Here is a 27,168-nt window from a genome sequence, read left to right as displayed (position 1 = left end):
CCGAACCACTGGAAACAATGGTGAATGAATCCCCACCATTAAAAAATTAATAAGATCCACCTGAATGTTTATTTTCCATCCAACCTGTTGATAATGTCAAAAAGACCTGGATGAAGTGACCACACAAATATCATCTTTATCCAAAATGCTTTTAGCCCACAAGGAGTATTTAATGGTAATTTACTATGGTTTCCTTTACTATAGTCCACCTTAGATTCGGAAATGCTTCATTTTTTTTGAATCATGCCCTAAAATGAGCTTTCAATACGGATGGATGGTGTGGATGTAAGTCAAAGTACATCACGGTGGGCCCCAGGTCAGGGATCCCACCCACCTTGGTTGATCCGGGGTTCCACCGAAACCGCGCCCCCAAACCGCGTCCGTTTACGTTCCCTTGTAGCAGAAGCTTCCGTCCGGAACATGATGAGTGGCCCAGGAGAAGATCCAACGGCCAAAAATAAAGCAGTCCTACTCCAACAACCGAAAAAATTAAGAATAAAATAATGATATAAAAAACCGCTCTGCAAGCAACGTATTTGAAAGCGCGGACTGCAACTCCGAGGAAGAGCAGAAGCTTCTTTTCTGTCGTCGTTTCCAATCGCAATTGCACTTTCGATTCCTCCAAGGTATTTGTAGAAATTCCCCAATATATATATTTTCTCCATTTCCTTTCTTTTCTCAAAATTTTTGAATTTTTTCGACTCTCTGTTGTCCAATGAATGGGGATTTGTATTGGGTTCTCCGTTTTTTTCATGTAAAGATCAGATCTCTCTTTGATTTTTTTGGGTTTTCCATCCGTTTGTTGGATTTGTATATTTCAATGGGTTTTGGTATATCTAGTGCAAACGTTTTCACTAAAATTGTACTGCAAACGGTTGGTGTGGACCCCACCGTGACTTTTTGATGAGATCCACTCCGACCATCATGTATGCCCTCCATTGTTTGCCCATGAATCAGGTGGATCCATCACTCAGGTGGGCCACGCGAGAAGGAACAGTTGGGAGGCGGACGCCCACCGTTGATTTGCGTTGGGCCCCACCCAAGTTTCGGAATGTGTGTGTGTGTGTGTGTGTGTGTGTGTGTAGGGTCATTGATTTTTTGATGTAAAGTTGTGATTTTCATTGAATTTCGGCAGTCTGTGGGAAGTATTCGGGGTTTTTGATTAGTTAGTTTGATTTCTATTGTGCTTTTGTTGAATGATGATATTTTTCCTTTATTATTTTTATTTTTTTGTTTGAATTTCTATATATTCTGCAGATTTTTATTTTTATTTTCTAATGTAGAGAAGAATCTTGATAGTTTGATTTAGAGCTGTGGCCTTCCATTCGTTTTTTTGATAACTTTTGCGGTTTTAATTGAGAGGGTTGGATTTTTAATTTTTTTTTTATTTTTTATTTTTCTTAATATTATTTTGTTGGATGGTGACATGCCATAATTTCATTGAATTTATATAATTTTTTGGCAGAAAATATTTGTTTGTTACCATTTATTTCAATGTGGGTCTTAGCTTTATTGTATGATTAGTGCATCTGAACTGTTGAATTCTGGCTTTGATCAGGTTTCGAGCTTCAGAAACCCTCACATTTAGGGTTTTTCAGGAAGTTATTTGATTGAGATTGGGGTTTATTAAGAGAGGAGAATTTTGGTTTAGAGTTTTGAAGATGGGTGATAATCTGATGGACAAAGTGAGTGCCTTTGGCGAGCGCCTGAAGATTGGCGGCACTGAGGTGGGCCGGAAGATGACAGCTGGCATGACCTCCATGAGCTTTAAAATGAAGGAGCTCTTCCAGGGCCAGAACCAGGCCGAGAAGGTTGTTGAGGAGGCGACTGCGGAGACATTGGTTGAGCCTGATTGGGCCGCCAACCTTGAGATCTGTGACATGATCAACAGTGAGAAGATCAACAGCGTTGAACTGATCCGCGGTATCAAGAAGCGGATCATGCTGAGGAGTCCAAGGGTGCAGTATCTGTCACTGGTCCTGCTCGAGACCTGTGTGAAGAATTGCGAGAGGGCATTCTCAGAGGTGGCCGCTGAGCGGGTACTCGATGAGATGGTGAAGCTGATTGAGGACCCACAGACTGTTATTAACAATAGGAACAAGGCTCTCATTCTGATTGAAGCATGGGGGGAATCGGCCAATGAACTTCGGTATTTGCCCGTCTATGAAGAAACATACAAGGTATTTTCTTCCGTGAGATTTGGGTCACTGGTCAAGTTGATTTTTATTTTTATTTTCCTTTCCTGAATGCCGTTTCTTCGCTTTTCTCATTGTCCATCTTTGTTTCTTTTAGAGTTTGAAATCTAGAGGCATTCGTTTCCCTGGACGTGATAACGAGAGTTTGGCTCCAATATTTACCCCACCTCCTTCAGATTCTGGTTTAGAATCAAATCCAAATCTGTCACAACAGCTGGTTCACCATGATGTTCCTGCCCAAAGCTTTTCACCAGAACAAACAAAGGAAGCGTTTGATGTGGCTCGAAACAGTATCGAACTTCTTTCCACAGTTCTATCTTCGTCTCCACAGCAAGATGCTTTAAAGGTGATTCTGTTGTACTGCATATAGTATATAATTGCATACTTTCCAGATTTATCATATGGTTAGAACTTGATGTATGATTGTTCCTCTTGCCCTTTCAAGCCGTGCTTCTAGTCTGTTGAAGTCCTGATAGAATCCTAGCCCGCTTTCTTCTACCATCGACATCACCATCAGGAAACCCATATCCGCAACCATGCTAACTTTCACTTCATAATTTGATGCACCATAGCTTATCTGCTTGCAATTTGACGATGCATGGGGAAGTGACAAGAGATTTGGGTGTGTTTCTCTTTTCCTTCTCCTTCTATCATCCCTAGGGCTGCAGCTTGGTTGACCCAACCCAAGTTCATGTCGTCAGGTTGTCAAGGTCATTGGGTTGGAAAAAAAAAAGAAGCCTATCTGATTTGAAATCAGGTTGGGTTCGGGTTGAGCAAATTTGGGTCAGGTTGGGAATAATCACATGTATTTGGGTCAGGTGTCTGGTACAAAAAATTTCGAGTTGGGTTCGGCTTGGGCACCTTGCGATTGGATTGGGCTGTGGTTGGGTCCTCTTGAGGTTGGGTCGGGCTTGGGCTGAGCCCTCAACCCGGCCCAACCCCTTCGAGTTGCATCCCTTATCATCCCTCGTATGGATCTTCTATGTATTTTCGTAATTGAAATTTGGACAAGTATTGTTTGAATGGGCTTAGGCATTGATAGCGATTTGATCAAGAACTCTTTATGTAGACGTTTCTACCTGTGCTTTAGTTACTTCTTGGCAGAACCATTTGGAGCATTCTTACGATGACTAACTATTTTGAACCCCATTTTGCTTTTTGATTGTCAAGGTGATCTATAAAAGTAATGGTGGTTATAACGGCCACTTCCGTTACTATTATGCTATGAGCCGTAATGGCCTCTTTTTATCTTTTTCTTTTTTCCTGTAACGGCTGTTACAACTGTTTTAGCCCATAACGCGTAACAATTACCACAATTATTGTTACGTAATGGCCGTGACGTCGGTTATGTATCTTCATTTTGTCATACCATGTTGATAATCAAATGTCAATTTAAACGAGAGAAAATATCATGGCTTTGAATGTTAAGGTTGGGCTGTATTAATTTCAAATGTGTCAAGAATTGTTACAAATATTTTATCAGCTTAAGAAGGGTTGGCTTGAATAAAAGTTTTTGAAAAATTCATATTTTGTTTTATAGCCCTATGGATTCCCATTAAGATATTCTCAAGTTTCTCGGAAAAAAAAACCCTCAAATCCTACGGCCAGGATTTACCTTATTAGTGTTGTTGATAAAATGTCTTTTGTTAATGTCATTCCTACAACTAGGTCTCTCCCTAATCTATCACAAATGAAGGAGAGGGTGAGAGCCACACATCATCCCTTGGAGTAGGGCCAAGGGAGACGTATGAGCCGTCCATGTAGTGGGCTCCACATGTTTGGAACATGTGATGTCAAGGTTCTCTCTTTTTTTTTTTTTTGTTAGGGCTCCTCTCCCTCCAGATTGAATTTATTTATAAGGAATTATTAAGGTTTCAGGGATGTCAATTATAGTATTCTACCACCCTATAATTTCCATATGACCCCCCTATATTGGAAGCTTGTGATCCTACCTTATCCCATGTACCCATATCTGATCCAATCCTTCTACTATCATAGTCATTTTCCATAGACCCTATGCCCATGCAGATTAAGTAGTGGACCCCCAAGTCTAAACCATCTGATCATCATCAAGTGTGATTAAAACCATTTTAAAACAAAAGTTTAACAATTGAAAATATTTTGTAAAACCTTTTGAGTGCTGTGCCCAGTAGAAAAATCACTTGATGAATATTTGATCTCCAAGATCTAAGCCATAAGTATGTTCATAGGAAACCAATGGATCCCTTGTTGGCCCATGTGAGTTTCAACGGACCTTGATGGATGCGCCCAACTACACCCACATTTGTTAGCCACATAGTGACCTTGTAAAGCGAGCCAATTCACATGTAATCTAGACATTGATTTCTCACACATCATCAGGTCTAGGGAGTAATTAGACTCAATACATTCTCAAGTTGATCATAGTCCATGCATGATGGGCCTCCCAGTCTAGAGACTTGACGTTGATCTACCAATGCAAGTGCCCAACAAGTCCAAACTAGGAGCCAATCCCCACTGTACACTCGATCTCCTATGTGGGATAGTGCAAAGGCATACCGACTCGTCATTACGGCCGATGGTGGGGACATTCCATCCTAACTCATCATCAATCCCCTCACACGGGATGACTACATACAAAATAATAACCGTAGGTTTGTCCTACAACGGGTTAGGTAGTCATGGTACGGCATGGTACTAAGATCTATGGCCTACAACTCTCCCTTGGTCAGTGTCCATTGTGTCCACTCTCAAGTTCCCAAGGACAAATACATGAATCACTCTAATTTAACCTATGTTCATGTATATTTAAGATACTCCCACACATTAACTATGGCATTATAACTTGTCCATCTTGACCCACAATCATCATGATCTACGGTCAAGATCATTAATATCACTGGAAACCATCCATGTCATTAATGGATAAGATTTACATTGGTTTTTGAGGGCACAACTCCAACACATATTGGGAGAAGTTGATATTCTTTGGGATAGTTTTAGATTGTGCTTATTTGGGTCTCTAGCATCTATTGAATCAAGCAGTTCTTTTCATAGTTGTTATTGGACAGACATGTTTACTGACTGGAAAAGGATTTTATGGACACAGACTAGCGATATGCCTCCACCACCCCGAACCACTCCATTTACTCTTTGCATAATCTATATGCTTAAAACCATAGAAAATGTGATGATCTATATTATGTTTTCTCTAAAAAATGGTGGCAACCATCATAAAGAAAGAAGACTACGTCTTCTGTGCTTGGCATCATGTATAGAGAAATATGAAGGGCCAGATAAGACACTTTTGAATCTCATGAACCATCTTTGAAGCTATGAGTCATGGTTGATTGCTTGTTAGATGGTCTGTTAGACAATACCAGTCCTTGCATTGTCCTGAAGTCCAATCCAAAAATTCCTGTTGTTAGATGTGAGCACAGTAGTGCTTTGATGAAGCAATTTTCAAAGTTTGAAAATTTTTAACGGGGATGGGGACCCAACTCGCACTGCCTTGTTTTCAGAAGGCTACATGGTACATGGGCAAACACCAAAATACAAAATATAGATGAGTAAATCCATGCTAACTTTATCATGGTATGAGTAAGCAAACAACCACAAAGTTGGCTCATAAGTGATAGTTTGCCACATCACATTGCAGAATGTCAGTAACTTGTTGAATGACAAGGAGGATGCTACTGGGGTGCCTTTATCTTTTGAGTATGGGTCACGATCTTCAATCTATGCAGATGTATGTTGCCCAGACTTCTAATTGGCAAAGTACCTATCCCAATACTTGATTTTGACACTGTGGATTTGGGCATGACTCTTAAGATTTTCGATTTCCTGTTTTCCTTCAATTGTTTGTTCCGAACATTTAATACATATTCTTTGTGATCTACCCTTGTGGATAAAAAGGTTTTATTCCTGAGATCTATATAGCTCACTACGCGTTATATTATTAATTATATAACCTTATTATATATATTATATATACACTTTTTAAAAGAGAGATGCTCATGTCCAACAGTTTGGACGATAAGTTATGTCCAACTAGCGAATAAGTTCCTACCTGTCATGTTTGTGCCACATCCAACCTATCGATAGGATGACCCGCAATGAAGGATCACCTAGTGCAGAAATTAGTAATATCCACTCATCAAGTGTGCCACTATAAAAAAAAACAATGGATGGCCACTGATTTAATGGAAAAAATAAAAATAAATGTGTGGTACCACCTGATGGATGGATACGGCTGATCTTTTCACAAGGTGATCTTAATGGTGGGGCCAACATTGACCTTAAAAAAAATGGTGGGGCCAACATTTTGGATGGGTTGGATATTGGTTTTATATGTGCTTTGGTAAGCCAGACTTGATTGATTTGATGATTGAACTTCGTCATTAGAGACATTTATGGATGAATGGAACAGGGTCAGCAATGATCCATTTCTCTGTGTTTCCATTATTAATTGTGATTGGAAACTTAGACGTATCAATTAGTTTCAGTGACTCCTTAATCTCTTAAGATCCTTGGGAAGATAATGAAGTGGACATGATGACCTAGATGGGCAACCGGAGAGTTGTTGTTTCATTATTCTTGAGTACCTGAAAATTCGTGACCACACCATTGGGTTTGGGAAACCGAGGGTTTATTTGTGGCCATTCTATGGGATGTGAACTGGTGATGGGTTGAGATGGATTAGTCTTCACCATTGGGCATCTAGTTGCTTTCCATTCACACATGGGATTACGGATGTTCATCTATTTACCAGGACCTAGTTCTAGGTGTATTTGGATATTCTTCTTGGATGGATCACGTCAAATCTCCAAACCAAGAATATTAATCATGCTTGGATTGGATTGACTTGATTATGTACTGGCTTAGACTTGTCCTTTGGCCTGAGATTGAAGAGGGACTCTGGGGATTTGATATGATGTCTTTGATGCACCTTTTGATGCTCCATTAGGGGCTGACACACAGGTGTTATTGGGTTTACATATTAAGATTCAATTAAGGCCCAGCGTACTTGAATACAGAATCCACTTGTCTCTAAGGACTAAGATTAGCGGCTAAATCTTACCTCATAGATGCTTCATCAAGCTTATATCAACTGTTAGCATCATTAGGTGTTTTTAAAAGGTTTATAATGAATTTGTTGCATCTTTGTTTTTACATTATATTTGTTTTTATCAAGCTTGATAGAAATGTGACAGATCTTTTGCTGTCCATTCCAGAGCTTTGCATTGGCTTTAGAGCCTAGATTGGATGCTACATTAAGTGAAAGGACATTGGTCTATTTGAGTGTAAGGGTTATGCAGGTAGATGGACTTTGATGTTGTAGGCCATATACTGAAGTTTATATGGAGGGGTACCAAAATGTGTGTTCTTTGGAAACCCTAGAGCTCATCCCATATAAGATCTTCCCCCAGCCCCCCCTTGTGTTAGATGTCCCAAAGCCTGTAGAGAAAGAGGGAGATTTAGAGAGAGAATAAAGAGAGATCTCCTCTCTTCTTCTCCCATCTCCATTGAGGCCACTTTATTTATGGCTTTCGTTCATTTAGACTCTCTTTACACCCCTATAATGTAGAGAATAGGTGGATTGTGTTCTATTATTTTATTGGGGATTGATCGGGAGATAACTCCTCATTTTGAGGAGAAGCATGAAGAAACTACATCAATTCCACACGATTAAGGGCACGCGATTGTAAGGTATAATCTCAACCATCCATATTTATTTTGTTTGAAACTTAACTATATCTAGATGGGAACTTATCTTATGAATGTTTTTTTTTTTTTTTTACCTTCAAAATTTTACACTTCCATCTTTTGAAATTCCAACATTGGATGGCACACACGCATGAGGAGATGGAACCTATCCATTGGATGGTAAATTAATGGTCCAACTTCTTGGACATGAGCATCTCTCTTTTTAAATGGGTTAAAGTATATTCCAGATCATATATTTGGGGGTTTGCCGTGTGAAGCACTCCATACTCTTATCAGATTCTTACACTTCTGAACCTTTGCAACAAGTGCAAATGCATGTTGTACCTGAGACTGATTATGGATAGACTTTTCTTGAGTGGCTGGGAGCCCAGTCACGAGAAAGTTCTATTTTAATGCATGGGGCCTAAAAGAAACATGGAAGTCAATAGGATTTCAGGAGAAAATATGTGATACTACCACTGCCGATTTAGGATATGGATATAATTGCTTCAAAAGAAAAGGAATAACTGGAAGAGAAAACATGGTGTTGATGCTTTGCCAGGGCTCTTGAATTCTGTGAACATCACAAAAGAAAACATGAATGATTTTGGATTTTGGGAATGAATGGATGAGCAGAAGTTTAGAAATCAGGGTTTTCTTGTTGGTGGATGAGAGAAAGAGATGGGGCTAGGTTTCTACCTTATCTCTCATACCATGTTAACAAAAGAGTGGAAGATAATCATAATTTAGGAAGTTACCCTAATCTACTCTAACAGTGGATAATCAAGCACAATTTTGACAAAGTTGAGTTCAGAGCTCCACATTCAGAGGTGAAATGTTCTTTGGTTTCTGCCGTTAGGGAGAGGAGAAGTCTCCTTTCTTCTTCTTCTTCTTCTTGGCTAGCGATCCACCAAGAAAGAGGGGTTTATGGCTTCTTTTTTTTTTTTTTGGAAGAATAACAAAGAAGGTTGATAAAGGGTTGTTACAAAACTAAGAGTGGGCACAGAAACAAAGAGGGCTGCTTATTAAAAGAAAAAGAAAAAACAAGAAGAGGGGTGTTGAATTTATTTAATTAGATAACTTTACCTTCATTCTTTGGCTATGTTGTGTATACCTATACAGTGTTAATTAATCCTACTGATGCTATTTGATGACTGTGTCATTGGAAATTGACCTCCCATGCAATTACACTTATATCCATGTAAGTCATTCTCTTTGTCATGTGTGCTTAGAGTGTGGTAGTCCAAGTATTGAGCCTGCCCTGTAGTTATGTGTGCATTCCTATCAGGCCCGGATAGGTTTCTCTATACCAAAACAGGTTGGTTGTAATCTTATAAATCCCGAAGAGTGACCAAGATCTAACTTGTAATGATCTGCAGTTTCTTGTGTATGCTTGCATTTCACGATGCTATCATGGACGATCGGTGCACGTGTTGTGGTTTGAAAACAATGGGGCAGCTGTCTTTGTAGGATGTTAAACATTCCTTTACTTGGCTAGAGGTCAACAATCTCCCCAACACTCTTGCCGAAGAAGCTTTGGCAGGTTGTCTCTTTGTTGGAAACTACCTCACATTTCTCTTCATGTAGCCTATGTTTTCATTGGTAGAACACAGAACTTGGCCACTGGTCTCGGTCAGCCATTCCAACTTCATCTCCAATCCAACTGCCACGCCAGATTTGTTATTGGCATCTTAAAAAGCCCTGTTGGGTCTTTGAGAACAAAGTGATAATTCCCTCATTGGCATGTCTAGTTATGGGACAATGCACTTGAAACAATAAAGATGACGTGGGCCTCACACGTGTGGGACTCTCTGCAGCCTCTCTGTGAGCTTGGGGTGCAAAGTTGACTGCAATGCATCTTGTGTGCACACATGCAGTACAAGCTGGAATCTGCAGCCTTGGTTGCTCATCGAGCCCTGTAGCACAACAAAGTTGTGATTATTATGGCTTTTTAGGCCCTGCAAGTCTTGGCTGATAGCAATGTACGGCTGTGATGATCTTGGCTCACTGTTTAGCTTTCTTAATCCAACATTAGAGGTTGCATACTGTGTCCATGGATTGCTGACTCGTGCTTGTCAGATGCTACTCGTCTGAGTTGTCCTGGACTCGGTTGGGCCCGACTTGGTTCGGCACCATGAGTCAGCCTTGAAAATATGCCCTACCTGGCCTGACTTAGATGAGTCACCCCCTGACTTGGCTCAGGAGTGGATCAGTCAGTCTGAGTTGCAGAGTCTTCAATCCATGATTGTGTCTGTCATTGTTGAATCCCAGACTCATGCATTTTATTTTATTTTTTAATCTAGCTATTCTGGTCTTGAATTATGGTTACCTGACCAGTGTATTTTGATACCATGGCCTCAAATTTGGATTGTCTTGGGTCCACCAGTGTAGACTAGTCTTCATGACGCCTTTGGACAAGACTGTGTGTGTGTGTGTGTGTGTGTGTGTGTGTGTGTGTTGAAACTCCAGAGTCTACCACTGAGGCACGGCTACACCCTTGTTCCTGCCAATGCTTTAAGGACATATGAGTTTGCCATAGGTGGATCTTACAATTGCCTGTTGTGAAAATAGGTCATTCCGCTCATTAGGTGGGCCACATCATCGAAATCAATGGATGGCTTAGGATCTGAAGGACAGTTGTAACCTGCCTGATAAGTGGACGGCCTGATTTTGGCACCAGGCAATCGTCATAATGAGGCCACCTTTTGCAGATCTCCTACATGTCACATGTGACTTGTAGCAGTGTAATATGTTCGGATGGTTGTATATGATCATTCTTTTCTAAATCCAAAAAAACTCAATCTGGGTACTCTGAAAAAATGGTGTGCATACAAGAACCTTAGTCCAAATCAAACTCTAACTCTAACCTTCATTGAATCCAATTCCGGTTTTTCGTTTTTAAACCTTGGCTTATACATTTGAAATTATTTTCAAACTGTTATCTGATTGAGCCCTGTTTCCATTGGCAGGATGACTTGACGGCCACGCTTGTACAGCAATGCCAGCAATCCCAATTCACCATCCAAAGAATTATTGAGACAGCTGGAGATAATGAGGCCGTGCTTTTCGAGGCCTTGAATGTGAATGATGAAATCCAAAAGGTCCTCTCCAAGTACGAAGAACTGAAGAAGCCTTCTGTAGTCCCATCGGAGCCTGTGGAGCCCGCATTGATCCCCATCGCTGTGGAGCCCGATGAGTCCCCACGGGTCTCAAAGGAGGAAGCGCTGATCAGAAAACCAGCATCTTCTCGAGCACGGGGTGGGGAAGATGACATGTTGGACGATCTCGACGAGATGATCTTTGGTAAGAAGGCAGGTGAATCTGAAGGGCGGGATCCAAAGAAGCAGCAGCCACAGAAAGATGATCTGATCAGCTTTTAAGCTTGTTTTTAAAATCTGAGACCGTGATGGTTTTATATAAATATTCAATTTGTTGAATTGGCATTTGTGAGGAAAAGCAAAAGTTTTCTGCACATTCTGTGTAAGTAATTCCATGTTGGTGTCATTTATGCCTGAAAATGCTGTTGGAAATGTTACTGTTATATTAGAGGCCTGATCTACTACTATGCTTTGGAGGTTAAGGTTGACCTGCAATGTGATGTGTGGGGCCCACTGATGTATGCATGACATCCAATCTGTCTATGTGCACTACCTCGTGTTCTCCTTGGCACCCAAAAATTAGGCGGATCCAAAACTCAGGTGGGCCACACCACAGGACAGTTGGGATAGGGTGACCACATGCTGTGTGGGCCCCCATAGTGTTTTGTATATACTATCCAATCCATTCAGAAGAGGTGAGACGCCAGGATGAATGGACCCTTTGATAAGGAGGCCATTCAAAAGCTTGGGAGGGCCACACCATGTGATTTTAAAGGGTTTAGACATGATTTTACTGGTGTCCCCTACCTGAGTTCTGGATCGGTCTGATTTTTGGGCGTAAAGAGAATAAGAGGTGGTGTGCATGATGGGCGGATTGGATGTCATGCACGCATCATGGTGGGCCCACACATCCTGTTGTAGATTAACCTAAGTGTAACAAATCTTTGTAATGGATGTGACCTCGCTTTGAATGATTACGTTTCTGAAACATAATTCGATGGTGCTGATGAGTCGGGTGCTGGGAGGATAACGGATCCATATCTTGTGAAATATGTGGGTCCACATGAAATCACGGCACCACAACAACCGTTTGCAATATAATCACAATGAAGCATTTCTACTGGATCATAAGGATGGAACACACACCCATCTGCCCAGCAGATAACTTTGAAATGTGCATGGAAAAAATTCAACCCGTCAGATAGTTTGGCCCCAGCATGAGAATCACCTTGCCTAAAAATCAACGCCATCCACTCATCAGGCGGACCACAGATGTATTTTGTTGTTTATCAATGGCTATACAATGTTTCTAAAGGTGTGCCCCACCTGATAATGGGTTGACTTTATTTTTTCTCCCAAAATGTGATCCTTAATGTAGGGCCAATCCATTGGACGGGGTGGATGCCGCACCCACTTGATAAGTTGGAAGATATCCACTGGATGCAAGGTAAGCTAGTCCAACTGTAGCAAAATCAGAGAAGATCTACAACTCAGATGGGCCACACCACGGGAAAAATGGGGATGAGATGCCAACCATAGCTTTGTCTGTGGGGTGGGTTACCAGAAGTTAAGTAACAAACAAATCAACCTGATCCAAAACTCAACCGGACCACACTGTAAGCTTATGGTGTTAGGAGCAATTTACCATTTTTACCATTGGCTTGGCCCATCAGATTTCTTTATAGGTCTGATATTTTGTATGTATGGTTCAAATAAGGGTTCTCACCTGATGGACGGATTGGATTTACATATATGACGTGGTGGGCCCACAGAGCTTGCGTCAATTTCAATGCAAAGTTCTTTAGGTAGTTACTAGAACAAAATTCCCATAACACCGCTACATAAGGTTTAGTAACTCTGCACGCGTGTAAGCCAAGCCCATTCATGCATACCAACAAGTATCAATTTGAGAAATGTATTAAAATATCTGAGATCTCCATCTTAGATTGAAGCCGTAACTTGATCTCCCATCAAATGAAGCAACCCACTTCACTTCTCAGGTGGGCCATACTTTAGAAAACACCCAGATGGTTTAAAACAACCTTGTTTTGATTGTCCATTTGCTTTGAGCGTTGTGGTCTACTTGAGTTGTAAGATGGTATTGAAAGGTGGACTGATTATATGAACGGGTTGGATGGCTTATAAACATCTTAGTGGGTGCCAGGAAGGTTGTTGTGGCGAGCGTCCACATCCCTGCTTTAACGTGGTGTGAGCATTTTTTATTTTTGGGCTCCCGTCGAGCTTTGCAAATGATGGTCGAGTAGATGCCACAAACACATCAGGTGGGCCCCACAGAGCTTCTTCATGCACAGCTGACATCCTCAGTGACCAGGCTGTAATGGGTACCCTGGAACCACCGGTACCAGATGGACCCGACCCGGTATTAATAGATCTGGGTTTTTTTATTTTATTTTATTTACCCGTTAACGAAGTCATGTTGGTGCGGTTTTCAACTGGTTGATAAGGGGCTAGCTCTAACCGAGTTGGGTCTGTTTCGTTTTGATAGTACAATGTCTATTAAACATATGTTGATTATTCTAGCAGCAAAATGAGATTTTTCCAGCCACGTGAATGTAAAAGAGCCTGGTTACATGCAATGCGTGTGTCAAAGTGGCACATGTGTGTGCAGTCTAATCCATCCACCGAGTGGACCTGACTATGTAAATGACCTTATTTTTCTCGAGCCCAACTCAAAACCTTTATTAAAGGACCTTGTGCCAGACTTGGGCTTGATCACATCTCCCAGCCTTCGCCTATATGTTCGAAATTAGTCCCGTGCCTGACATGGTTACTTATAATGTCAGTAGCTTGTGGGTTTTCTAGAAATGGTTATGTGAAATAGATGTTTTAGCAGCTTCTACAAGCCGAAGAACTCTTTTATACACAAGAAGAAAGAGGGCTAGCTCGGTGTGATGATTGACGGGCACTGTGAAGTGGGCCATACAAAGAAGGGTTTGTGCATTTCGTCAGGTTGTCCAAACAAGGAATTTGTGTGGATGAGATTGCATGTTCTAAACTCATAAGTGGAGTCGATAAGGAATGTGACATGGAGAAAGCTTACATGGTGTTTAAGATGATGTTGGCAGTTAACCTTGTTGAAGAAATGGCAGTTAAAGGAATAGAGCCTAATACAAGCATCTTATGTGTGTTGGACCGTGGGGTTTTAAAGGCTAGAAAAGTACTTTCTATTATCTAGATATACCATGAGTGATGATGTACTGTCTAATGACCTGATGGATCCCATCATTTGATGGGGCATAGCCCAATATCTCAACCATCAGTCGATCCTAGCTATCTTATGGAAATGGACGATTGCAACCACTGCTTCACATTTAATGCAGTCCAATTGGACTGTTGGATCATACATGGATGAATAGCTACGTGTCATTCATCGTATTGAGTAGCCACAGAAGCAAATTAGAGTGGCGTTAGTCTATCATACAATGATTATTGAAAACACCCATGAATTGAATTTCAACACAGATAAACTTCAAGAGAGGTTGGTAGCGCCACACGCAACCCTTTCTTCAGGTTTGCACACTTTCCAACCTCACAAGCGTGTTGTGCAAAAATCAATCTGGTCCAATCATCTGGTGGGCCAACACATACAAAGAGATAGACGCTGTATAAAAACTTAAAGAGTCTCCCACTCAAAAGACATGTGGCCCACATAACAAGTGGTCCATCTGATTTTTTGCATATGTTCAGGTATTAGGTGCAACTGCTATGATGACATGCAATCCGTGCAGGATCCAAAACTGATGTGTGAGTGCCACTCAACACAATGTTAGGACTAGAACCCAAAATTCAGCCTTATCCATTACTCGGGTGAGTGCCACCAGAAGGAACAATCAGGGATGTACGCTCGCCATAGAGAATTCCAGATAGAATATGGGGTCGACTGTAATTTGTATATGTCATCCAATCCATTCATCAAGTGCGCCCCACCAAGATGAAGGGACATCCCAAAACACAGGACATTCCAAAATTTAGTTGGACTACAAAAATTGAAAATATAGGTTTTATGGCTGATTATAAAGCGCTTTGTGTGGCGTGTTCCACGTGAGCTTCTGGTAGGGATGCTCTCTATGCATGATATATGGTCTATGATAATTAGCTCTAGTTGAACGGTTTGGATTCGACATCAGTATCACGGGTGGGTTCTAAACATCCCCTGCGCAAAACTCTCAAGGCAAAAGGTCGTACATTACCATTTCCGGTAGAAGTAATGCAAGTGGTGGGAAGGTCCTACGATCCAAACAGTTGATATTACGGCCTCAATATTGATGGAACACGCACCAAAAATCCCCAAACTGGAAGAACCCTAGCCCTCTATTACGTGGCCAAAACATAGACGGTTGGGAATTTTACCATATGGCAAGCTCTCATGCAGCCAGGATGTTCCAGTCCTTGGGAATTTTAATTACCATATGGTTTATCAGCAGTGAGGCCCGTCGCATCAACGGTTTGGATCATTGAACCAAGGACCCTACTGGTAAACCTCAGTGCCACCTTTGGGGTCGAGCAATGTATAGTATCTCCATGGTTGTCGGGTCTCATGAGAAACGCATTCTCTTCATTTTGGCGCATGTCGTTTGGCCAACGGCCATGGACACATTCGCAAACGACATAAAAATAGATATGGTTGCTGTAAACGAGGTTAAGCCAAACATGTCTTCGGATTATAAAAATAAAATAATAAAAAAATGCTTTTAATGATTTGAGAACAAGAAAAAAAGAAAAAAGAAAAGAAGAAGCTTCCAATGGGAAAAGGAACCTGGGCTTCTTTCTTTTTTTTTTTGGAGTGGATTAGGTCCTCGATGTATGTATTCTATATCTATGCCATACATCAGTTTAAACGGATTATTTAATGCTTGAGTCTAAAAATGAAGAAAACCCTTATCTCAGGTGGACCATACTATAGGAAACAGTGGTGATTAAACATCCCACCATTAAAATTTTCATAGGACCCACTTTCCCACCACTGTTTCATTCATATGGCCCACATATAATTTGGATCCGCTTTATTTTTGAGCCTGAGCCCTAGAATGATATATAAAAAATGGATGGGTAGAATGGATACTGCATACATACATCAAGGTGGACCCCACGGTAAGGGCTGCACCATCTAGGGTGATGGCAGGGCGCATCTAATCGGCTCTCGTTTTTCTAATGTGGGTTTTGCAAGTAATTCGATACTATGCAATATATGTTTCATCATACACAGGCACTTAAAGATTTGGTTTCCATTCATGGGTAGATTTACAAGAATTTCAACACTGAGACCATGGATCAAGTGCCCATGTGGCGTGAGTAGAGGTGTGGGTATGTAAAAATAAGACCGTTGGATATTTTTAATTTCAACTGTCCACTAAATGTCCACCAGATTAATAGTTACATGAACAAATAACTGTAATTCTTGCTTTATATGCAAATAACATTGGAACCCGTGATTTGGTCAGCTCAATATGAATTACTTATATGTCATATGTACAAATATTTCTCAGTGCCTGTGTATCGTCCATTCCTCTGCCGGAGTATCAAATTCTTCATCTTCTTATAACACCCTTCATGTTTAATTAATGATTAAGTCGGAACTATAGCCGTTGGATTTAAGGCCATGTTTGGTCATCCAAACCGTTGATCTGACGAGTTACATTGCTGATGATAGCTGCCCTGAGAATCATCAAGATTCAATCGGAAGTAGACTGTACATCTTTAACGGAAAATAATTAAATTAACAAAGGGTTCAATTCAAATACTCCCATTTTGAGTTTTTTTTTTTCTTCTTCTTCTTTTTTGGGTTGCCCACATCCATGTTGAGGCCCATCATATAACTGGTTTGGATCATGGAAAAATGGCCCAAGATCCGACATCTATATTCTAGAAGTATATATGATAATAAGTAGGACTGTGGGAGCACATGAATGAAGCCTGCTTTTGCAACTTGTATAATCCATGCGGGAACCTGCATTCGGTTGTCTTTCCTCTGCCAAATCTTATTTATATATTTATCTTTTTAAGCTAATATTTAATCATGAAAATTAAAAAGAGATAGACAGATTACCAAAATGCCCCTTACCAAAAGATAGATCATAGAAGGATGTTCATGTCCTTAATTTTCAATGACAAATCTTATTCTAAGCATGGTTTTTCTTGGGAGGTTTTCAAATTTTTACATTTTTTAATATTATAGGGAAAATCTGGCTGAAATAAATATTTAAAAATATTTTATCATGAGTTAATCAATGATTTTTAAAATATAAAATAGTGCACACTAAAACGATTTGCAAGCCATATATGTTTCCAATTTTATGAAATTGGGGGCAGCAATCATAGAAGGCATTTCAAAATAAAATTTTAAGAATGTATGTGACAAAATGATTTCTAAATTCCTGCCAATCATATTTTAAGTGATAGAAAATGATGAAATGCTCCGTCATCTTTAATATATGGACGTGGTAACAATTCAATACAACTCCTGACCTACTACGTAAAAAATGCATCACGTCTATTGAAAAAGTGTAAAGAAATCATAGAAAAGAATGCATGCCCCATTCATGAAAAGTAAAGAAACTATATACAAATTCATGTGCATGTGGCACACACATAGCCCACGTCCTATAAACCCTAAGTTACGGGCAATTCACATCCAGTTTTGATTGGTGTGCTTAATCATAGATAACACACTATGCCGCCTATGCATGTAGTCTCTCCACGTCCTATAAACCTTAAGTTACAGGCAATTCATAGCTGGTTTTGATGGTGTGTTTAATCACGGACAACACAATCAGCATGTAGACTTCCCACGTCCTATAAACCCTTGTTATTGTCCAGTCCACGTAGCTCAAGAAATGCTACCATGTATCAGCATTATGTACAAATGATAAATGAAATCTCACATGTGTCCCAAAGAATTCTCCTGATTTCACTTCCCTCCGGATACATGATTGTTATACGAATAGTATGTGATGTTGAGCAGTGTGTTCAACAAGTTGTATAAAGCCCTGTTGATGCTAGATCTTTGGCAATTTAAACAGGCACAACAATGCCATCTCACATACGTACTCATGTTAAAAAGGAAAAGAATTTCAAAGATGATTAGTGCTTTAATGAAGATTATGAAAAGTAGAAAAATATATTCTTTCAAAATTAGAAGGATATCAAAGCATGCAATGAGGAATTTGAGTACAATTGGGATACAATCCTGTAAGCTTCGAGTATGAAGCATGTAAGGAAATTTTGATATGGCCACTGTCTTTCACACTATATAAACAACACCCGATGAAAGAGCTTAAGGCAACACCATCGGCAACACACAATATCTCACACAACGCAATGTTGTCTAATATCTTAATTTTAGCTTTAGTTACTCTATTTCTACTGAGCCATTGCCACAAGCAATTCGAAGTTTAGCATAGCTTATGTTCACTATTGTCCAATGTCATTACTTCAGAACATCTTAGGATTAGCTAGTATAAATATACATGACCTCCATTGTCAAATCTTCGATCAACTGAGTTTATATTTGGAAGATGTTACATTTTATTGGCTGCTCACCTTGATTATTTGTGTTGATGAATGGTTGTAGGCAATTTATTTATTTTTTTCCTACTTTATAATTTTATTGATTGTATTAATCTTAATTCCAAATTAATAAAATTGACGATCAATCCTTATTTTTTAATTTATTTATCAATTGTTTCATTATCCAAAAACTTTAGAACTATGATCACATTGAAAGAAAAATTCTTAACTTAAAGGTAAAAATATTCAATTAAAGAACTAACTCTCATCTTCTAAATCACCTGTAAGTGCAACATTGATGGTTGGACAACCAAATTAACTTTCATATATCTAGTCCTTTTGCCGAATTAGCACTTAAGGTGGTAAGTATTCAATCATATTTGAGTTAGTACGACTTTGACATGTACATTAGTATCTTAATCAAATTGTGTTAAACTGAATACAGGAAATATGTGGTATATTGTCTAATTAAAGAGCAACAAATGCCCATCACATTAAATGGAATTTCCTACTCATCTATTTAATGTTGACCCATTAGATGGGTGACTAGTTATTTATTTTTTTATTTTTATTTTTTTACTGGAATCCGACTAAATCTACTGCTCTCATCAAGCACACCTTTTGTTGGAAAAGTGGGTCACTGATAACAGCTAAATAATTGTTTCTTTAATTATTAGTAACGTTAGGGTTATTTTCGTCAACTGCAAGATTAAAGCAGATTAGAATGATTCGGAAATGCCGCCATTCTACTGCCATCGACTCCTTCAAGGCCTGCACGTGGGTTGTTTGTGGACACCAAACAACGCAATAATATCTCCACGAGCAAAGGCCACCAAACTGGGCCACACATGCAATAATATCTCCACGCCCCTTTTCCCAACGTGCAAGCACGACTGAATCTAACGACATTCTCTATACGGACCAAAGTAAGAAGCTGATGCTGCAAAAACGATCCTAACCATTGATATGGAATCTTGAGTCTGGACCATTGAAGAGAATTTGGCTCAATTTCAATTCCATAAATCAACGGTTGCAGTTACCCTTTATGCGTGATTTTGGATCAGAGCCTTTCAATATAGCACCTAGAAGATGGACAGTTCAGATTATCCGACCACTATGCAAGTGGAAACCATGGGGCGAGACACGCCGATTATCATGACTCCTTCCTGGCAAAATAAAACTGTACTTCGAATATACCTTTCCTTGACGGGAATTGGCACGTGCTCCTCACAATTGCAAGTTCCTATAGATGGAAGCTATGTGTGGCCCACTGAGATGTGTGTGAGACATCCACTCCGTCCATCTGTTTGGTAAGCTAACAATAGTAAAATAATTCAAAATTGAGGCAGATCCAAAATTCAATTGGGCCACATGACAGGAAACAATGAGAAAGGAAGCAAGCACCGTTGAATCTTTCCAAAGCGCTCCATGATGTTTACATGGTATCCAAACCGCTCATACGGTTATTCCCACTGAGATCAACTAAAAAAATAAATATTAGCTTGATCTAAAACGTCAAGAAGTTTTCAATGGTCAGCGTTCAAACCCCACCTTTTCCTATGGTGTGATCCATTTGAGCCTTTGACAATTCCCATTTTTAAATTCTTGTACTATTGTGAGCTTGCGAAACTGATGGACGGAGTGGATATCCTACCGACATAATGGAGGGCCCCACACACCTTCTGCCTAGGAAACATGTTGGCCTGGGGCACGGCCAATTTCGCGTGCCCTTTTATTTGTACGGTCTATGTTACACTAGTAGCTGAACCAAGTCGAGCGTGGTACAACCCAGCTCAAGTTTGGCTTGACTTGATTCTTGAGCTTGATTGACCAGCGGCTCAGTTTAATCGGCAGCTTAGGCCAACTCAAGCTTAGTTTGAGCTCGAGCTTTCGAATCGATTCCGAAACTAGTGGCCATGTATGAACTTATCTACAATCCAGATCATCGGCGTTTGATGGATGTTGAAAATCAGTGGTTTTTCAAAATTTAAAAAAAAAAAAAAATTGAATTAAAAAGTGCGGTGTGTGTGCTTTATCCTACATGGAAAATGTAAAAAATAATTTTGTGGTTTATATGGGATGTTGTGAAGAGTATTCTTACTTGGAGTTTTTGGAGGAGGTGATGCTTGGGTTGCGCACTCGTGCATGCGCGCTCGGGCTTGAGCACGGGCGTGAGTAATAAGGTAGTGTGGTAGTGTGGCACTAGTAGTGCTAGATGGCGCACTTTGCACTTGTGGTCGCTCCCTCGTGACCTTACGTGAACCGGCGCAAGACGGTGCAACCTCGGTGCGATGGGTCTAATTTGTGCTTATGTGCAGTGGGGTCTAAAATGGTCTGAGTTTTATAGAAAACTGAGAACGGTCGGATCATAAATCTAAAACGTTCAGCAGTTTCTGAAAACGGCTCTCTTCCTTGAAAGCCAAACGGTCCGAAAATAGACGAATTAGGATGATCCAACGGTCAGATCTTCTAATCTGACGACCAAAAACGTTTGGGATTAATTGACAACGGCTAGAAACATTTTCAAACTTTCTAAACCATTGAATACCACACAATAACGATGCTATACCTAATGCCTATATAAACTGGACCATTCCGGTCCGATTTCATCATCTCAACACACCATTCCATCAAATCAAATAGATCCATATCTCCATCATAAAATACTTTAATTATCTCTACCATCTAAGTTTGCCAGAAGAGATCTACTGCATTAAAACTATTTCACAGTAGACCTATCGTGATTGCTGCACGCTGGAACCAGATAAGACTTGTCTTATCCTGAAAGCAATTCGCCCGTAACCCATCAGCAGTTGATAAGGGGGCGAATTATGCTTTAAGGACAATGTAATTTATACGTGATTCAGCCTAATGAAATATTTTATTTTTGATATTTTCGGTGTATCCAAACATAAATTCCTAACAATAGACACGTCAACAAGACAGTCAATCAGCAATAGTATCGCCAAATCTATTAGACTGCGGATGAAATTACCGTAGAAACATGTTTAGAAGATCATGGTTGCAAATCCGTAAATCTAGGGATCCATTAGAAATAAATCGAGGAAAAAATAAAGGTGGAATAGTTTTGAATTTGTAAGGGTTGGGGGGATAAATACATAGGCGGCTACTTTTGAAGATGCCTTATTTTCAAATTTGGACTTATTTACCGAAATACCCTACCTTAGATTAAAATAATCTATGGCTAAACTAAGGGTGACCGGATAGTAAGGGTCAAGCCCAACCGAGTCGAGCTCTAGAACTCGGCTCAGAATTTTTTAATAAAACAACTTGACTCTGTCCAAACTCAGTTTCTAACCGAGTTGACTTGCGGTTTTTCAAGCCGAGTCAACTGAGTTAATCGAGCTAACTTGATTTGTGAATGGAAGTCAAAGAAATCAACCCCATTGACGAGATAAATAACAGAAATACCGATGCCGTACATGCATCTCAATCCACACCGTCAAAATTGTGGGTGCTATCATGGATCGTCATAATGAAAATTTACACATGAATTACAGTAACTCTCTATTGGTGGCCACTAAATAAATGGTAATGTTGGGATGCATGTGCAGCATGTGTGCAATATTAGTGTTTCTAAGCACCTGTATTCTCTCTGATTATATAGATGCAATATATATCTCTAAATTCAGCCCGTCGGATTATCAGATGGGCGTACATAAAATCCAAACCATTGGTTTACTTGTCTTTGCTGTTCAGCAGTGTGGATTGCCTGATGAGTGGCTTGTCTTGTCACACGCCCATGACTTCACCCGAGTCAAGTTCATTGGACATTTCCCAGCCGAAACACGAATTAGTTATCAGACCCACCTCCCTGGTGCGTTGACGTGGTAAAGTTCTGTGGGTCCTCCCATGATGTATGTGTTATATCCACACCATCCATCCATTTTGTGAGATAATTTTAGAAAATTAATTCAAAATTGACACAGATTCAAAGCTTAAGTGGACCACACCACAGAAAGCAATGAGGTTTGAATGCCTACCATTGAAAACTTCTTATTGGTCACAGAAGTTTTGGATCAAGCTTATATTTATGTTTTTCCTTCATCCTTGTTTGTGCGACCTTATGAACAAGTTGGATGGAAAATAAAGATCGTGGTAGGCTGTTGGAAGTTTTTGACGGTGGCTGTCACTGTCCCCACTGGTTTCAGTGGTGTGGTCCACTTGAGCTTTGGATTTATCTAAATTTTGGATCAATATTCTAAAATTATCTTGTAAAATGGGTGAACGGTGTGGATATAATACATACATCATGGTGGGCTCACAAAACTTTGCCACGTTAACACACCCCCTATGTCAGTGTGTGCCACGCCACGCAAGCCGCGTCCGGCTGATCGAAAACATTCGAGGTTGCCCACCATAGGAAACAGCTGGAATAAGATGAGAAGGTCCATGAAAAAAAAAAAAAAAAACCTTTCAGTTTATATCGGCCCATCACGATTTTTATTTGCCGTCCAACCCATTTGAAAGATGAAACCAACTGGGGTAGATGGAGCATCCAAAAATCTCAAGTGGGCCAGATAACGTGTTGGTAGAGGTTTATGTATGATATTACATGTGCAATCCTCCTCTTGGTAATCTATCCGGGCAAGGCTTTGTGGGCACACTATGATATAAGTATTTTATCCATGCCGTTCATTAATTTTATCAAATCATTTTAAGATATAATCCTAAAAATGAAGCAAGTCCATAGCTGTAGTGAACCACACCAAAGGAAGTTGCAATGATAATAAGCTCTGTGGGCACATCATGATGTAAGTATTTTATCCACGCCACTTATCGATTTTATCAGATCATTTTAAGGTATAATCCTAAAAATGAAGCAGGTCCAAAGCTATAGTGGACCACACCAAAGGAAGTTGCAGTGATAATGACACCTACTATTGAAACCTTTCTAGCAGCCCCCCTTATGTTTTTTTTACCATCCAACCTTTTCATAAGGTCATGTAGACGTGGATGAAGTGAAAACATAGATATCAGCTTGATCGGAAACTTCTCCAGCTCCCATGAAGCTTTTAATGGTGGACGTTCAATACCCACTCTATCAGCTTGGTCCGAAACTTCTCCAGCTACCATGAAGCTTTTAATGGTGGACGTTCAATACCCACTCTGTGGTCCACTTAAGCCTTGGACCTGCCTCATTTTTTGTATCATACCTTAAAATGATTTGAGAAAAACTACGAATGACATGGATAAAATACTTACATCACGGTGGGCCACACAGAGCCCTGCCGGACGGACCGGGCAGGGTGGACGCAATCCACGTCCTGATTTTACACGGTGCGACTGGGCACCAACGTGGGCTTTGGATAATGGATATATAGACTTGATTTTTGATATCCAATGATAATACAGTCCAATTTTATGGACGAGAGAATGCCATTGAGAATGATGGTACCCACCCACGCGGGAGTAGCTTATTCTAGACGCCGATTGCGTGTTGCCGCCGCCTGGAAGGACTTGGTCCTTGCAATGATGTATGGTTTTTATTCTTTCTGTAAATCCATTTTGCCAAATCATTTTTGGGCTCATCTAAAATAGGAGGCAGATGCCAGGCTTAACTGGAACACATAGCAGGGATTGAATGACCACCATTAAAAACTTCATGTAAGCTGTAGAATTTTTTATTATCTTGATATATGACCTTATTAACAGGTTAGATGACAAATACACATCACCTTATGCTCTAGGAAGGTTTCAATGGTGGCATTCTTATCACCACTACTTCTTAGGATACACTTGAAGGTTAGATCTGCCTCTTTTTCGGGTTCATGCCTTAAAGTGATCCGTCAGAATGGGTAGGTAGCTAGGATAAAACACATAACAAAGTTGGGCCAACAGAGCCCCTGCCAAGACCGAGTCCCTCCTGTCAGGGGCGCCCCAGGAACCCGAATCGTTTTCTGATATTTTCACCGAAAGCCAGGGTCATTTTCAATAACTGTAGGGCCCAACTTTATGTATGTGTCTTATATCCATGCCGTCTATTGAATATTTTAGGATATTGAGACAAAAAATGCAGCGGATCCAAATTTCAGGTGGACCACACAACAGGAAATAGTGGTGATTGAAAGAGCTTCTTGGGGGCCACAAGTTTTGGATCAAGCTTATATTCGTGTGGTCCTTTCATCCCAGTCTTTGTGACCTCATCGACAGGTTAAATGGAAAACAAACATTCGGGTGGCCTTCAAGAATTTTTAATTGTGGGTGTTCAATCACTACTGCTTCCTATGGTGTGTTCCACCTGAGATTTGTATGGGCTGCAAATTTTATTTTATTTTTGGCTCATGTCCTAAAATGATTATAATACACAATGTCATGGCAAATCCCCATAGGGATATACAGACCTCTGCCCCAGTCACGTCCTTAATAAGCAAGTGCCAGTTCATCCTTATAGGACGTGGGCCAAAGCTCTGCGGTCCATTCCATGTTCTATATGTTTTATTTATATTGTTTATTCATTTTTTAAAGCTTATTTTAAAGCTTGAATTACATCATAAGAAACTGTAAAGATTGAACACCCACCGTTGAAAACTTTTTAATGCCAGAGAAGTCTTGGATGAAAATGATATTTGTGTTTTCCTTTCATCCAAGCTTGTGTGACCTTACGATGAAGTGGATGAAAAATAAACATTAGTGTGGGCCCTCGGAAGGTTTAACGGTGGATGACATTAACACACGTTGTGGTGGTTTGGTCCCTTTGTTCTTTGATTATGGTTCAATTTTAGCCCGGTGACCTAAAAAGAGCTAGTAAAAAGGAAGGATGATATAGATAAAAAGTGTGTATGTGTGTATATATATATATACACACAAATCATAGTAGGGGCCACATAGCTTTGATACCAGTTAGCTGGCTGGCGTTGGGATTACCAGCCAAAGTGCGTCCATCTTAACAGTACCAGTGCACACTCCTGCTACGTTACGCCAGAGAATGGACGGTCTATAAAAACTTGCAGTGTCCACTCAAGGGACTCTCGTGACCACGTAACGAGTGGCCCATCTGAATTTTTGCATATGTTCGGGTATTAGGTGCAACTATTATGGATTTCTGATGACATGCGTCTGTGAGAGACCCAAACTGATGTGAGAACCATTACCGTCACGTCGACGTGACCCAAAGTAGTGTTAGGCCTAGATCCCAGAAATCCAGTATGATCTGTTACTCGGTGAAACACAACAAAAGGAGCAATCGGGAAGCGCTCGCCAATGTGGGGGTCGACTGTGTTTTGTGTATCCAACCCATTCATCAGGTATGACCCACCAAGATGAGGGCACATCCCAAAATGCAGGCCTTTCGGAATTTTAGGTGGGTCACAAAAAAATAAAATAAAATGAAAATATAGGTTTTATGGCTATTATATTCAGTGCTCGCTGTGTTGTGTTCCACCTGAGCTTTTGATAGGGATGATTCCTGTGATGTACAGTCCATGATTAATAGCTCTAGATGCACAGTTTGGATTCCACATAAATATCACAGGTGGGTCCCAATCACTACCTTTCGATTCGAGCATTGGATGGTATCTATGTGCTTGTCTGGTCTCACGAAGAGACGTGTTTCTCTTCACTTCGGCACATGTCATTTCGCCAATGGCCATGAACACATTCGTAAACACTGTAAACGAGGTTAAAGCCAAACATGCCTGTCTATTGAAACAAAAGGAGAAAAAAAAATCTTTTAATGATTTGAGAAACAAGAAAAGGAAAAAAAAACAACAACAAATGCTTCAAACGGGAAAAGTCCCCGGCCATTTTTCTACGACGCGGATTGCCTCCTACCCCTGCCGTCTTCAGCTGGGAACGAGCAGGAGCTCTGAGTGGCCACCATGATGGGTCTTATCCGCACCGTCCATCCAATTTTTTTGTATCATTTTAGGTTTTTTTTTTTTAAAAAAAGGAGGTAGATCAAAGACTCAAGTGGACCACACTACAGGAAGCAACGGTGATAATGATTCTCACCATTGAAACTTTTCTAGGACCCACCGTGGTGTTTATTTTCCATCCAACCTATTCATGAAGTAGAAAACACAAATATCAGCTCCATTCAAAACTTTTGTGGCCCCCAGGAAGTTTTCAACTGTAAGAGTTTAATTTCCATTTTGTAGTCCTCTTGAGCTTTGGATCTGCCTCATTTTTGTCTTATACCTTAAAATGATAAAAATAAAATGAATGGACAGCGTGGATAAGATCCATATATCAGGGTGGCCACTCAAAGCTCCTGCCCGTTCCCAGCCGGAGACGGGGCAGCGTCCATATTTCTAATGTTGTTTAGCCAGTAACTCGATACCCAGCAATGTATGTTGCTTGATACGCAGGCACAGAGAGATCGTAATGCAGCATACACTATTTCAAAATTAAACCGCCTGAATTGTGGAACCCGTTGTAGATAATTACGATCCCAAAATCATATTGGCATAAACAATTCTAACATCTGATTTATGGACACATGTTTGTTGATCTAAGACCGTTGGGTATTTTTCATTTCAACTGTCCACTAAATATTCACCAGTCTAATAGATATATAATCAAATAACTCTAAATTTTTGCTTTATATACATCTAATATTAGGACCGTGATTTGGTCGGCTCAATATGAGTTACTTATCTTCCATGTATACAATTTCTCAATGCATCTGTATCATTCATCAA

At 40.2% G+C, this 27,168-nt stretch overlaps 1 protein-coding gene across 1 annotated transcript; it reads left to right on the top strand.

Annotated features, from left to right (window-relative positions):
• The first annotated feature begins 446 nt into the window (after positions 1-446).
• LOC131232989 (TOM1-like protein 1) lies at positions 447-11,398 on the top strand. The gene is made up of 4 exons (XM_058229533.1): positions 447-626; positions 1,559-2,180; positions 2,293-2,541; positions 10,850-11,398. Exons 2-4 carry the CDS (start codon positions 1,662-1,664, stop codon positions 11,258-11,260), a joined length of 1,179 nt encoding a protein of 392 aa, XP_058085516.1. The 5' UTR covers positions 447-626; positions 1,559-1,661; the 3' UTR covers positions 11,261-11,398.
• The last annotated feature ends 15,770 nt before the right edge of the window (positions 11,399-27,168 follow it).

Source organism: Magnolia sinica, chromosome 18 (assembly GCF_029962835.1).
Source record: "Magnolia sinica isolate HGM2019 chromosome 18, MsV1, whole genome shotgun sequence".
Lineage (NCBI taxonomy): Eukaryota > Viridiplantae > Streptophyta > Magnoliopsida > Magnoliales > Magnoliaceae > Magnolia > Magnolia sinica.
This window is presented reverse-complemented; position numbering and strand designations above follow the sequence as displayed.

Bases quoted from the DNA above. Each gene is read 5' to 3' on its own strand.
- LOC131232989 (XM_058229533.1), top strand. From the start codon at position 1,662: ATGGGTGATAATCTGATGGACAAAGTGAGTGCCTTTGGCGAGCGCCTG. The intron at 2,181-2,292 runs GTATTTTCTTCC...TGTTTCTTTTAG, and splicing joins TCTATGAAGAAACATACAAG to AGTTTGAAATCTAGAGGCAT. The intron at 2,542-10,849 runs GTGATTCTGTTG...TTCCATTGGCAG, and splicing joins CACAGCAAGATGCTTTAAAG to GATGACTTGACGGCCACGCT.